Source organism: Dermacentor silvarum, chromosome 8 (genome assembly GCF_013339745.2).
Source record: "Dermacentor silvarum isolate Dsil-2018 chromosome 8, BIME_Dsil_1.4, whole genome shotgun sequence".
NCBI classification, from domain to species: domain Eukaryota; kingdom Metazoa; phylum Arthropoda; class Arachnida; order Ixodida; family Ixodidae; genus Dermacentor; species Dermacentor silvarum.
The window spans coordinates 115988379-116004232 of record NC_051161.1 but is presented as its reverse complement, the minus strand read 5'-3'; the positions used below and the strand labels follow the sequence as shown (position 1 = coordinate 116004232).

The following is a 15854-nucleotide window of genomic DNA, read 5'->3' as shown; positions in this document are numbered from 1 at the left end:
ACGTAACTTACGACGAGCATGTGTTGTTATTGATGTCATGACCCATCAGTCATGTTAGTCAACCTTTTTCACACGTGTGCTAAGGCACAACTGGAGGCAAACCACCACGCACATGGAACCGAAATTGTTGTACACCCCGGTTCTTCTACGGTCGCGATCTGCGAGTGCCGAGCACGGCTCGTGTTCGGCACGAGCGCGAACCGACGGGCGCCAACGAGCCAGCTGCGGAAGAAAACAACGAAGCTCGAGCCAATGCTGATTATGACAGTTTTTTTCTAGACGCGGACACGATCTTGAAGAACCTAGCCCTTAAATAACAGCTTCCTGGTTAAGGGCTAGGTTCTTTTAAGGGCTAGTTTTTGTTACTGCAGTACAGAAGCCAGATATTGAAACTATTACGCCAATGGACGCATGCAGCGACAAGCAGGCATAGAAAGCCTTAATGAATTTCTGGCGCGCTAGTCAGCGCGTTCAGACGCTTGGCGCGCTTCGATTTGGCCACCTCGACAGGCTGAACCGCTGCAATTAGTAGCAATTGTGTGTGTTCACAGAGTACTCTGCACTTGTAAAACTATACATTGCTGATAAATTTATTACAATGAAGGCAGATCAAGTGTTAAATTAACAAAGCCACTGGATCGTCTGAGTCCTCAAGACCAAAGATCACGCAAATCCACGTAGTACCCATCATTCGCATCGTGGGTGAACGATAGCAGCGCCAGACTTCCCTCTAGTAATTATTCTACGAAACTCTATGGCGACCACAACCTGTCGCCGCGTGCGTGTGGGCTACGCTCGACTTGCTGTTCCTCGTAGCACCGACGCGCTTTATCCGGCTTCTCCGGCCATAACATGGCACGCCGAAAACGTGAAACTTTGTCCGCGCCTTCATTCCAAGCCCGAGAACGTCTGCGTATTTATGATTACGCTTTAGGCACGGGGGCCGCCATACGAACCGATACTGCCGTTTTTTTTTTTTGTTTTTTTTTTTTTGGGGGGGGGGGGGTTTGACCAAAGGACAAAGGGGAACATTGGCGTACAGTTTTCATTCCGGAAATACAAAAACATAGTTATTTTAGCTTGCACTTTCTAGGAATTACTTTAAGAAAGGCAATCGAGCACTTTCCTATATCCAGTAATGGCCTCACATGTGCGCTGTGGTTCCGTATACTTTCCTTCATAGCTCAGGAACGTTATAAGTGATTACTGCAGTGTTCACACCGTTTCCTATTTCTTGAACGCGGGTTGCATTGGCAATGTGTCCGCGTATGCATATAAACCGCTGCTTCTGAAGTGATATATATATATATATATATATATATATATATATAGAGAGAGAGAGAGAGAGAGCAATCGCTTTATTCTACGAAAAAAAATGCTTCTGTGCCCTCAGACCATGGCGTCGCTTGCGGCATGCTTCAGCGCTGGGCCGATAAAGTCCGTCAGCCACTCGCCGGAGGTGATAGGTGGGAGAGATGAGGGTGTGGGTAAGTAAGCAAAGGTAGTTCAGCGCAGAGAAGCGCGAGCACAATGAAAGGCACGTTGGACACACAGGCGAGCAGGGTCAGTTTGACTGCAATGCACCAAAGAAAGTTGATGCACCACCACCGTTGCGCTAAATCCGTGCGGCAGCCGAGTGGCGGTAATGTTCTGATGCCGGCATGAGCGTTGTGCGCACGAGTTCTAGCGTTCCCGCCAACCTAATCTAAAAACGTTGGTTCCCGCTAAGTCGCTGTGCGCAACTTGTGAGAATAAAAAAAAAATCTGAGCGGAGCGCAAACCGTTCTAATAATATTCCACAAGAAAGATGTTAAAGAATTCAAGAATTGCGGGCCATTAGCTTGCTTACGGCATACTACACCATTTTCAGTAAGGTGACCTGAAACGCAAGTTCTTGTTATTTTCAAAAAAACCAGCGAGAAGGTTCATTAAGGTAGAAGTAGGTTATGAAGCCATGGCGAAGCAAAGGAAGCATATGTGAACATATTGGGGGATATCAAGAAAAATTTTATACCCGCTGTCACGGCGCAGTGGCTGTGGCGGTTGGCTGCTAAATCTGAAGTCGCAGCATCAAATCCGGACTGCGATTTTGAGGGGGCTGAAATGAAAAAAACGCCTGCGTACTGTGGATTGGCTGCACGTTAAAGAACCTCAGGTGGTCGATGATGACGATTTATTGGCATTCCCTTTGAAATGGGGCTCTTACACGTAGTCACCTGGTCTGCTTGATTTAAACAGGTATCGTTATATAAGTGTTTAACGCGAAATCGTTAAGGGGCCCCTGTTGCAGAAAATCCGGCGTCCGTGTCGGCGTCGGCGTAAGCATCGGCGTCTGGCGGAAATAATCATGCCGAACCACATCATCCCGAACCATTCCGACCGGGCGGGCCCTTCGCGTGGCGCCAAGGCGTTAGTGAACAAAAATTGATTTCTCAAAGTAACATCCGTCAGAAAAATCGTAAAGTACGACTTAACCACAATCTACAGACGTGATAGCGTCGGTTTGTAATTTGAATATACGAGAAAAAAGCCTTATAAGCAGCCAGGGATCTTTGAATATTATCGCGTTCCACTCTCAAAGGTGAAGTTTAAATCGCCCTCCAATTCTGATGGTGTTTCGCTATACTCTGGTTGTAGGCAACATTGAGGGGATTGTTGAAAACCGAGCCTGTTCTAAATTGTGATCGGGCCCCTTGTCGCAGAAAATACGTTGTCGGTGTCGGCGTCAACGGCGTCCAATAACGCTGTCGCGTTCCACTCTTAAAGGCGAAGCTTAAGCGTACTCCAAGTTTTTCATTCTAGCATTTGCGTATACATTTCCTTAATATTTTTTCTTTCTGAAACCTTGTCTGTGTACATTGTACCGCTACCTACGCCTCTAACGTATCCAGTAGTAACAATCTCTTCCCTGCTTTCTTTTTCACCAATACTCGAAACGTATTTTGCTTATTTCGACTACTGACTTGTTGATGCGTTCATCCACTTTAAATCAAAACCCATGATTACAGTGCCCATGATACTTCGTAAAGTAGCGACACTCTCCTCCTCCCGCGTTCACTCCTCCTCGTTTCTCTCTCTTTCGCGCTCCCTCCTCGACCGTGGCGCCACCTACATCGCTTGAGCGTAGCAGACAACCTTTCGCGGAGTGAATGCACACATAGCAATGCGGTGCGCTTTAATGCGTTCGCGTTGGCGTTCTAGCTCTGAGTAACTTCGTGTAAAGCTTAGGATTTCTATACGGAGGGTTACATATGCAGGGTGTTCAATTTTAAGTTTTACGGAATATTTAGAAATCGCCTGTGGCAGGTAGCATAGTTCTTATCTTCGAGCTGGGTCATTCAATGAGGCGGACATTAGTAGCACGATAAATCAAAACACATATTCAACTAATTACCAAAAAAGCTATAATTAACGTTTAAACACTAATTCACTAATTAAAACTAACAACAGAAAAATAAACTGCTTTCAAAGTCTTCATGCTTCTTGAACGCTTTCAAGAGTCAATGCACTGGTCCCCTATTTTCAACTCCTCATTCCTGGCTGCAACAAACGTGGCAGTAATAAAATTCTTATAAAATGTACATGTATTGATGTAAGTTTTTTCCAGGTATTGAACAAAAAGTGCCTCAAAGTATCATTTTCGGTTGCGTGCACTGCGCAGACTGTATTTGGGAAACAAATGGTTAATTTTGAACGCCCGGTACATATACAAATTCAGTGAAGGCAGCTTCCTTTTCTGTTTTGATAACTATTTTATAAATATCTCAACCAACGCTAACGCCATACCAAGACCACTCCGAACGTATCGCGTGCACATCTGTCAAGCGCGTGTCGCAAGATCTTGTTGCGAATGGTTGTAAATAACACATTTTCGATCGAATGTAATCATCTTGGCGCCAACCCTCAGTAACCTAAATAATTCGCGCCGTCTTTGCCACTTGTCGGTGCGTATAAGCTATGACGCTCAAAGGCTGGCAGAGGGCACGGACGCACCAGCCTTAGGGCCCATTCACACTTGCGACTAGGTGAGGACGCGCGACCAAGTTAGTCGCAACAAGTAGTAGCAAATGGTCGCTTTTCTCGAATGCGACCGTTTCGGGCCAGTCGCTCACTGCTCGATTTTTCAGTCGCGCGACCACAGTCGTAGAACAGCTGAACCAATCAGATGCGAAGGAACAGGACGTCCGTATACGCCGACGCTTATTTTACGCGGCGATGACATTGCAAGCAGACGTGAATGGCATATCGCGAGACATTTCGGTTTAGCGACGCGTTGGTCGCATTTGTAAGTGTGATCATCGTTCGTCTTGAGTAGTTTTCTGGTCGCCAGCCGCAATCGGTCGCGCGACCTCGCCTAGTCGCAACTGTGAATGGGCCCTTAGTGCCCTACAGCAAATGCGTCGCTGAGACATAGTGGCCGTACGAACCAATAGTTGAACGAACAAGCAAGCGAACGACTAAACGAACGAGCAAACGACTAAACCAGGCAGTGAACGAGCGGGCGACCAACGTGTTTTTTTCTTCATTTTTTTTTCGAGTGCTCCACCGCCGCATCGTAACCTTCACACACGTTTAAAGGGATACGGACACAATATCTAAAATTTTACAAAAATGCTAAAAATGAATCCTCAGTCTGTGATTACACCGAAAAGGAGTAGTCACTTAGCTCATTTTTGAGCCGATGGCTCTATTTTTGGCGTTTTTGGGAGCGCGCGCCTCGCCGTCCGACCCGCGGGAGTTGGAAGGCGTGACGTCACGACACCCTCGTCGGATAGCCGGCCGGCCGGCCGCGGTCATTCGCAGCGCGCCGACGCTGCCACCACGAGCATGGATTCGAGTTCTGGTGCGTCTACCAGCGATGAGTACACGTCTGAAGACGAGAACCATTCCAACTTGGCAATAAGTATTACCGCTTACGGTTACGAGTCTTCCGCGTCAAGCGAGGAAGAAGAGCAGGCGGCCGTGGAATTGTCGGTCCGGTTTTCGCGAACCGATCTCGCTCTGCACCGGACACGTATGCAAGAATGATTGGTCATTTCCTGGTGCAAATTTTCGGCAGTGGCGTAATGTTGTTGCTGCCAAGGATTTACACCAGCAGCGAAGTAGAAAACACTTGGTTGCTGCAATATTAGCTGTTTTCGTCAGTTTGAGCTCTGCGCCACCAGGTGGCCGCACCACACAGGCCGCTCACGTTTACGGTTCCCCCCGAAAGCCCCAACGCCCGCGTTTACCCGATTACCGGACAAGCTAAAGCTCTCTAATAGGCAGGTATCCAAAGTTTACGCACCTTCTCGTCTCTGGGAAACGTGTGCGATGGCGTGTCACGACCGACGATGCTGTTATAACAGCAACGTTTGGGCATTTCCTTCCGCCGCGATGAACGCGTCAATACCGAGCGACGACCGTGCAAGACGCACCACCTGCGTGGAGCGCCGACGGGGATGGTGTTTCAGACGGACCACGTGTAAAGATCGCCGAAAGGGGTTAAACAAACGCTGCAAGGGACCGACACCCCTGGAAACACTACGACAGCTGTGGCCGACGTTGGCCGCGGGTGCGTGTTATGACGTCAAATTGCAGCTGCTGCCAGCGGCCGCTTGGAGGCAAGGTGCAACAGAAAATCGAAAAAAAAAAGATGTTTCTCGTTCTCTTTTTTCAAAGCAGCTTGTATTCGTCATTTTCAACAGTTCAACTTTTGTTCCGACTCAAAAAACCACCCACCAACTTTTGCGTCCGTATTGTGCGCAAATTAGCACGTACGTCTCAAAGACCTATGGAGCTGTCGTTCGGCGACGAACGCACCCCGTAACTCAATTTTTAGAGAGGACGCAGGCTTTTCGTCGATGCCTTTGTATCGCAAATCCACCGGGATTTAAGTAAGAAGGCGAGTAAGTACGTAAGTAAGTACGACTACTGGCCGTGGCCGACCCGAAATCACGCATTCGGGCCGCCGTGCGTCTATGCCATTTCTGCAGCAGAGACAATCGCGCAAGCACTTTTGTAGCATGCACGGCAGTTACACTTCATATTCAACATTTGTCTCCACAAAATTATTCTAATTATGTATGTGCGCGGTGGCAGTTCGCAAATTCGCATGCTGAAAACTGTGGTTCTGCAATCTGCCCCGTGTTGGCTGCGCGCTCCGAAACTACTTTGGGTTGGCATTCGCTGATTTTCACGGAGCCCTTTGTAACCTGACCTGGTTAGCCTCATTAATTCGTTCGGGGTGCTCGGCAGGTGAACAAGCCGCGTTGCTTAACCTACATGTATAGGTAGCAGACATTGTTTCTCTTGCGTACTTCACGCGTCGAACAGCACGTATACAGTGCTTCCGTCACTCTGCTTCATACGGCTTTCCGGGGTACCGATAGAACCACACATCAGGATTACGACCCTCATGTTCATGACTATTTACGAAGCAACAATAACCGCGGCTACCGCGCTTCGCGACCGCGCGTTGCTCAGCGTAATCATCATCATCATCATCATTTATTTGCCCTTAAGGGCCCCTGATGGGGCATTACATAAGGGGGGGGGGGGTAACAAATGGTAACCTCGGGTCACATAAAAACAAAAACAAAAATACAATAATACAGTTTGAAAAAACAGGTAAACACAGTAAACACATGAAATTAGAAAGCCAAAAAAAAGGCTTACTAGTGGGGCTGTGGACAACACTGGTGTAATAATAACTGTTTAAATTTTACAGAATTAGTTTCATTGACGATACCATCAGGAAGTACATTCCAATCCGATATGGCAGTCGGCAGAAATTATTTATTGAAAGCGTTAGTTGAACCATGAATGCGTTGAACACTGTGACAATTAAAAGGCGTCGTGATGATCTCAAGGGCGGCTGAATTAGGCACTCACGTAAATGAGGAAAATTATAATACAGCTTATGAAAAAGGCAAAGACTTGCTATCTTACGACGGGATGCTAGGGAGGTTAGACCAATCGAAGCTTTGATGTTAGCAACGCTCAACCGAGAATCATATTTGGACGTTATAAAACGAGCAGCTCGATTTTGTATTGCCTCTAACGCCTGGATTAGGTACTCTTGATGGGGGTTCCAGATAGGGGAAGCGTATTCAAGTTTGGTACGGATGAAAGTTTCGTATGCGATTAGCCTAACCGTGGGCGAAGCAAAAGTGAGTGATCGTCTGATGAAACCTAGTGATTTAGAGACGCTTGCAGAAAGCGACGTGATGTGCTTTGACCATCAGGTCAAAGCACATCACGTCGGTGATGTGAATCGTTAGGTCCCCCTGCTTCAGACGCGGTTTGTCAAAACAGAGGGCGCTCGCTTTCTTTGAAACGTACGCACAAGGTAGTGCGTACGTTTCAAACACTTTTAGAGTCTGAAAACTAATCACATAATTCAGTACAGCGCACAAAGCGAGCAAGACCCCCGTAACTCAAGGGACGCCGTCCATCTTCCCCTACCCAGCGAACTTGGTTTCACGCCACCAGGCTGCGCCACAGTACTTTCAGAACTCCAGCGCGTCAGCATCAATGTCAAAAGGAGTGGGCTGAATCGTAAAAGTTTCGTAATAACGTTTTCACACGCAGATTCGCGTGCCCATTCAAGCCTGTTGGCGTACAAAACGATTAAGCTTCTTGCGTTTGCTGAAACTATTTTGGCATCCGAAGGCCTAGCAGGTCATGGTGATGGAAAATGTCGTGAAGCGACGTCGCACTTGACGCTAAACTTCGTTCAAGGCGTTCGCAAACCAAAACAACAAGGAAGAGCTACGGCGTCAACATGTGCTCCTCGCCAGTCGGTAGACGCTTCTCGGGCGAAAATGGCGATGGAGCGCGACTGTAAACAAACGAAGCCAGCGCGAGGCCCCACATGATGCCATTAGGCCAATAGCGACGCGGCGTCGGTCTCGGACAGGGCACACTAGGAGGAGGCGGCATTCTTTAAAGCGTGTCGCGACTTAACGAAGTTGGAGGGGCTTTACTTTAAATGCAAGTTCTTCTCGCAGGTGTACGTTACCTAAGGGTCTCACTGAGTGAATCCCTATATATTACATAAGGATGTGCTGAGTGGTCTCCCGATTTTCGCTACAGCGAAAATGCCTCACTTTGTTGCAGATATTTGCTCTGGTATGTTTTTGTCCTTAGGTAGTCAGCTCGAGCCTCGAATAGCGTGGCACTGACCATCCGGAGCTGTTTAAGCCGGAGGTTGGCCCGAATAGCGTATACCAGAAACTGCGGCTGCCGATGACATCTCCGCGCGTTGCCTAGCAACCACTTGGCACAGCTGCGCCTCGCTTCGCCGCCGCTCCGCACCGCCTTGCCGAGCTGCTACGACCGCGCACCAGCTGACCTGCTCCGTCTAGCCATGACGTCACTTCGCGTCACCTAGCAACCACATGTGCCTCGCTTCACCTGGACCTGTCAACGCTTTGCCATGCCGCCTCTTGTAGAGCGTCGTGCGGCCAAGCGAGAATCTGCGCGTCGGGGGTGAGCCGATCCGGAATATCGGGCCGAAGCTGCAGCCGAGAAGAGGCGTTGTCGAGTCGAAGATCCCGAGTTTCGAGAACGAGAACACGAGAGTCTGCGTTTGATTATCCAGCGTAGTCGGGATAGCGACCCTCGCTGTAGCTTGGTCGATCACAAGCTCCGCTGTATGCTCCAGCCTTGCACCACTAGTGCAAGCTGCGCTAATGTCTCTTTTTTTTTGTTAAATTACAGATTTTCCCCTCTAACTTCTCTCTTCCCATTCTTCGAAATCTGCATGGTCTTCTTTGTTTCCATATTGCAATCCGATTGCCTGTTTCTGTTTATCTCACTTTCTTTCTGATGATTCGTGTTTGTCTATTTACACTTTCAATTACCCTCTACATGATTGCCCACTTTCTTGACATCTTCCTCCATTCAGTGTCCACGCTCTTCAGGTACAGATACTTGTGCACTTTAGCCACCCACTTATTTTGACCCAAGTTCCTGAGTCTTTCTTCAAAACTAATTTTGCTGCTCTGCGCTTCTCTGACTTCAAAAGACGCCCAACCTGTGTAACCCTGGACGTATTCACGTGTGGTTTTACCGTGCGCTCCCAAAGTCAACCGGCCTACCGAACTTTGGTTAACTTCCAACCCTGACAAGATATCCCATTTTTTAAGCGCAGAATGGCACTGGCGGACGTTAGCGCTGGTACCGTTACTGCCTTCCAGATTCCACGCACAACCTCATATTTATTGCGGCCCCAAAGTGCTCTATGATTTATTAGTGATGCATTTCGCTTCCCTTTTATTTTTAGGCTACCTTGGTGTGTGCTTGAGAAAGTCTTTCCTTCATTTATGTATACGCCAAGTATTTATATTGCTTGACTATGGTATGACTTGCAGTTGAATGACCACGTAATTACTCGTTTCTTCATTAAATAGCAGAATGCCTGATTTTCTCTGCGCTAAACCTAAGGCCTAGTTTTGTCGCTGCGTTGCCACAGATATTTAGAAGTGTCTGTAAATCTCTGGCATTGTCCGCTAGTAGCAATATGTCGTCTGAATACACCAGTCCAGGGACTTTCTGTTGCATAATTTGTGCATTAGGCATGTAGGATAAATCAAACCCCAATTCGCTGTTTTCCATTCGTCTTTCTATGCCCGTAAGATAAAGCGTGAACAACAATGGAGACAGAGGATATCCTTGCTTCAGTCCTTGGTGAATTTCAAGCATTTAAGTACCTTTTCAACCTTTCCATACAACTTGTACTCGGTTGTCTCTATATATCTCCCTCAGCAGCTCCACGAAATCGTCATCTATGCCTTCATGCTTAAGAATATTCCATAGCAATTCCCTGTGTACGTTGTCATTTTTTTTTCTTGCTTTATTCTAGCCGGAAGAATCAATCACGGGTGAGTGTGTTGGTAGCGAAAAAAATCTCAATGAAACGACGCGCCCAGTCAGCTCATTTTTAAGTTTGTGCGAGATTTCCTATTATCAGGCTCGCTATTCATTCAATCATTTCTTGTAAACCACGCTTCCCTGTGCTAAGCTATTTTTTCAACTTCAAAATAATTTTCCAGGCAACATTTGCGATTGGTGGTGGTGGTTGTGAAACGTTATTTCCAAAAAGGTCCTGAAGGACACCCGACTGTTCGTCAAGGTGTAGAGGGCACCTCCCACGTCGGGACGGGGAACCCTAGGCTCTCCGCCGCTTCACGGGCCTTCTGGACAGCCCAGAGTTGGTCTTGGAGCTCGCTGCTCCTAAGAGCGCCGTCCCACTTGTTCTTGTCCTCCAGATAGGAGGCCTGCGTCGCGTATCCCCACAACATGTGTCCCAAGTTAACATGTCCACCACACTGTGCACAATTGAAAGTTCCTTCGTAGTCTGGGTCGATTCGGCTCATACGCCAAGGATGGGGGTACCAGTTTGTCTGTAGCAAGCGGAGAGTCACTGACTGCGCCCTGTTAAGTCCCTTGTTTCTAAGGGAAAATTCTCTATGTCCTAAATAAAAGTGCTTGATGAGCTCATTATATGTCTGAAGTTGGTCCTTAAAGGCCTTAGGAGGAGACGAGGGGGTGTGCAGGGGAGCGCGGCTGGCAAGTCCTCGCGCGGCCCTATGAGCGGATTCGTTAAGGTTCCATTGCTGTGGGTGGAAAACTGGCAGGCAATTTAGACAACCTATGCTGCTTATTTAAATGTCTGTTGAAATATTAGCCACAGAGCCTGCCGTTAGCTTCATCTCCAATATTACGGAATCCAGAATGAACTCCATGATGCAAGAGATGAGCGATTTCTTATGAAAGCCAAAGACATCATGTTGAAGCCATCCGCATCTTGAGGCCGTCTCGTTTGTGCATGGTTCAAGTCGGCTACCTTGCTTGACGAGTTGAGAGTTGTGGCACATGTTGCAAATACGTAGGTAGCAAAACAGTTGGATTTAGTTACGGCACCGTTTCAACAGAGCCGTGAAGGCTTTCCTAACTGTCTCAGGATTAATAGTATTTTTTTATGGCACAAGGGCAACTGTGGCCAAAGAGCTGAGTACTAGGCGCGTCAAGAGGTGAAATCCCCAAATCCGGCATAGGTCCCTAGACTTGAGCCTTGAGCATAAGTGGTTTGAACCTCGTCTTTTGTTATAGCGCATTTTCTAGCAGGAACCGGCTAGTACTTTCATTTTCAGTAGTCCACGACGCCGCTTCAATTTTTCTTTACTCGGAATTTTGGTAATCTCCTTCATGTCTAGTTTCTCCTTCACTTTACAGTTTTGTTTACATGAAAGATGCCGGTGGTCATGTGGAGCGTATAGCGCATCTAGACAACATAATTAGTAATCCCCTTCATAAAGATTGGCATTCAACAAAGAAACGTAAGTGGTAGTTAGCGCTCAGTGTGTGTACGCTTCTCGCTCATGGTGTTTTTTAAGCACTGTGAATAGGCTTGTCGACAGTTTCTTGAGGGTAAGCATTCCGTACGTGTACGCAGAGTAAACATTCTTGCACCCTTGAGGGGGCTACTTTCTCCCATGGCTAACACCCTTACCCCAGACGCTGTAGTAAAATTACTGTGCACGACAGCGAGCTCAAACTACACCTGCACCGAGAGAAGGTTTAGTAGAAAATTTTATGTTGATTCTGACCCCTTCGTGAACACCGAAACATCTGACACGAGAGTTTGACTGTGATAGCCGTGAAACTTTGTTTCCTTAAGCTTTTGTGTCGGTTTATTACAATTACCTTACAGTTACACCTATGTTTGCATGCCACGAAGTTTAGCCAAGAATGTACACTTCATTTCTCTCCATCAAGAAATCTATATAACCTCGTAAGGCCAAGACTGTTAGAAAGGAACAATTTAGCGCCCTTAACGCCTCATAAAATTGTAGCCGTATAGGAAGCCATCTATTTACGTGCGCCTTTCGCGATGGTTTCGCGGCTATGGCGTCGCGTTCCAAAGCACGCGGTCATGGATTCGATTCACCGTCGCGGAAGTGGCATTTTGATGGGGATGAAATTCAAGAACAATCGTGTACCGTGCATTGGGTGCACGTTACAAAACCCCAGGTAACCGAAATTATTCCGGAGTCCACCACTATGGCGTTTCTCGTATGCATATCGTGGTTTTGGAGCGTAAAACCGCTGAATTTGTTATTTCTTTTTTTTTTCATAAACCTTCGCGATGCTCGCACCTACGCAGATCCCAGGGAGACAACAGCGGAGACGCGATGCGGCTGGGCTGCTTCGACAGCGCGGCCGCGGTGGTTTTGTGGCTGCTTCCCGAAATCCTTGCTCACGCGGAGGAGGCCTTCACTTTCGGGGAGAACACTGACAGTCAGACATTTCCGGTCATAGTGGAGCATCAAGAAAGGTGCGACCATTTGCCAGCGTTTCATGACAGTAAAAAAAAAAAGGTAACCTGGACTGTCGAACGAAGCTAGGAAGGGAGCCTCATTTTTACCTTTCACGAATCGGGACGCGCGAGTTGTGCCTCCCACTGATTCGTGAAAGGTAAGGACAAAAGTCCGTAATTAGCCAGGTCAGGCATCCGGCAGAGGCCAGTGGGGCCCTGGACTGAGGGGCTCCAACCACCGCTCCTTAAAATATGTTCGGCACACATAAAGTTTCTATATATATATATATATATATATATATATATATATATATATATCCCTTTCACGAAGCTTCATCCACCTATCATCTTACAGGTTTGGCAATATATAGTGAATGCTGTAGAAATATTCACAGTGCATGCTTAGTGTTTACGAGAGGGCGCATGCGATAATTCTTTGAGAGAATAAAAAAATTGGGGTGGACTTTAACACCATCCCAGAAATAAACGAGCAAACGGAGGTAATGCCAACCTACTAGTGATCGTAATGAACGCAAGTTTAGTTTTTAAAGGACCCGAACGCGAAAAATATCTGCAGCTCTATTACTAAATTACCCTTCTAAAATGCGTAACCAGCCACTGTGACCATTTGAAGCATGTTTGAAAGCCAGAAACGATGCAGAAACTAAAGACATGCGCTGAGGCCTTGAAGTTCACCAACGCCACATCGCCGTGACCACAAAGATGTCAACATCTGCTTGTGTGTAGTTAACATCGATAAACTACATTTTATTCTAAAGGAGACAAAGAATGAACTTGCCAAGTTTCAAGAACGTTTACTTTCCAGAAACGCCCAAATAAAAAAAAATAATTTGAAAAATGTGACGTAACGCGAACGTGCCGGGGTTAAAATTTTGGCACATTCAAACAAACAAAAAAAAAAAATCCGATTTTGTTTTCCGCTTTTAATGGTCAACCTATTACTGCGAAACCAACGAGAATAGCGTGCTGGGAGGATACTTTATCAGTGTAAAATTACTTTGTCTTTTTATTTAATAGTGTGGCGTTGCAGGTGCCCAGGAGCACTTTTCTAACGAATCATATAATCTCCTCAGTACTACACGACGTCGTGCCACAAATTTCGTTCCTCAGGAGCTTTTCGAATCTTTCAAGTATTAGTAGTGTTACGGCACCGATGCACAGCTTTCTCTCTCTTTTCGTCTCCACTAGCTCGCGGGAAGCTACGCAGGGGAGAAGCCAAGAAAGTTCTGCCTCTGCCCCGCTCCGAGCACAGAGAGGCGCCCTACGGCTTAATACGGCGGAAGGACTCGAAGCGGCATCCCGTGGCGGCTGCGGTAGACTACGCTACGCAGCACGCCACTCACTTCTCGGGGGCCACGCGTGCGCAGACGCCGCTATACGCGCAGTTGTCGTGCGTATACCGGCGGTGCAGTGATTAAATGATGTTTCTGTCTTTTTTTTTTTTTTTTTAGGTCGCAGACACATATATGTTTTATTTAGTTAACTCAACATTAGCAAATATGTGTTACTGAGTATTACTGTAATACGGAGTATGTATTGATGTTCTCGCGATCACAAAATCAGCCAATAGTGTTGATGGGTCCAGCTGCTTTCGATTACGCTGCATGACGATATTGCGGAAACGACAGTAAGCATCTTTCACTGCTTTCTTCGAAACGATATTCTAAATTATCTTCTGCATGAAGTGCAGCAGGGAATTTCAGCAAGATTGCCGCGCGACTGGTCGCTGAAGGCACTTTGCGTGTATTCGCGCCGCACTTCTTTCACGCTCGGAAAAAAAAAAACATTTTTATGTAGCACGTTTTGAGCAACAGAAACCTGTATAGGGAGTTTATCATGTTGCTCTACAATTTTCTCACTGACACTTATTTTCATCGAATAATAATATTTGAGAAGGTTAATAATTAAGAATAATTATATAATTAGGCGCAAAGCAAGAAAATAACCTGAGTGTCTCCAAGTGACAGCAAACAGCATTACTTTGGTTCTGTCCAGCTACGTGGTATTTGCATAGTTTAAATATTCGTACATGATAGTTGGGACACCCTGTAAATTTGGGTAGCGGTCGACATTACACCGCACCTGTGACGTCCCGCATATTTGTGCGCAACTTCTTTGACTGCAACTTGTATATGGGGCCATCAAACTTTCTAGTTCATATTCGTGTTATCCTCGAGGCATTCTAATAATGACACACGGACAACTATGGCAAGAAGCTAGAATTGCAAAAAAACAAAAAAACAAAACAAAATACAGCGAATATCTTTTAAAAATGTTAACGGACTGCACAGGTAGGTGCCTCTACAAGAATTGCTTATCAAACATTCGCACATGCATCCAAACAGGTCGCATGAACACAATTTCTTCCTAGTCACCCGTACAGAAATACTGTCGTTTATTTACTCTTTAAATCCTTTGTTTAGGGGCGCCCTTATTTCCTTACAATATTCGAACGCAAATTGCGCGTTCGGATAATAGAGGGATATTTAAGGGGACCAGGTACTTTAAATGTAGAAATATTTGAATTGAATAGAATTATGGGGTTTTACGTGTTAAAATCAGGGTCCCCTGTAGATCAATCACTCACAGGGGACCCTGATCATGAGAAGGAAATTTACAGATGAATCAAATTGGATTGGAGTGCCTACGGCAGACTTTGCCAAATCCCGACTGGGAGCTTACCACTGTCGTTGAAAAGAACAGTGTACAATCAGTGCATTCTACCGGTGCTAACATATGGGGCAGAAACTTGGAGGTTAACAAAGGAGCTCCAGAATAAGTTAAGGACCGCACAAAGAGCGATGGAACGAAAAATGTTAGGCCTAACGTTAAGAGACAGGAAGAGAGCTGTGTGGATCAGAGAGCAAACGGGGATAGCCGATATTCTGATCAAAATTAAGAGAAAAAAGTTAGAGGCTGGGCAGGCCATGTAATGCGTAGGATGGATAACCGGTGGACCATTAGAGTTACAGAATGGATACGAAGAGAATGGAAGCGCAGTGGAGGACGGCAGAAAACTAGGTGGGGTTATGAAGTTAGGAAATTTGCAGGCGGAAGTTTGGAATCGGCTAGCGCAAAACAGGGGTAATTGGAGATCGCAGAGACAGGCCTTCGTCCTGCAGTGGACATAAAAATAGGCTGCTGCTGATGATGATGATGACTTGTCAAAACCGCGATTTGATTATGACGCACGTGGTAGTTGGGGACTCCGGATTAATTTTGACTAGTAGGGGATCTTTAACGTTCCCCGAATGCACGGAACACGGGCGTTATTGCATTTCGCCCGCATCGAAATGCGGCCGCCGTGGCCGGGATTTGATCCCTGAACCTCGTGCTTGTCAGCGCAGCACTATATTCGCTAAGCCACCGCGGCAGGTAAATCTAGAAATGTGACAATATGCTGAAAACTAAAAAAAAAAATATTGTTTGACCGGATAGCTCTGATGACGATAAGCCTTCAAACGCGGCGCATTCGACTTACTTGGCCTTGCAAAATTGCCCTGTACCAGTCCGCTGAAACACTCTGAAA

General features: G+C 46.5%; 1 protein-coding gene across 1 annotated transcript in view; it reads left to right on the top strand.

The window, feature by feature from the left end:
- The first annotated feature begins 1396 nt into the window (after nucleotides 1–1396).
- The window catches only part of LOC125947708 (uncharacterized protein ZC84.1-like), a 36082-nt gene continuing 21624 nt past the window's right edge, over nucleotides 1397–15854 (top strand). Inside the window, exon 1 of the mRNA XM_049672950.1 lies at nucleotides 1397–1487. Within this exon, the coding sequence (XP_049528907.1) occupies nucleotides 1397–1487 (91 nt within the window). The remainder of the gene's footprint in view (nucleotides 1488–15854) is intronic.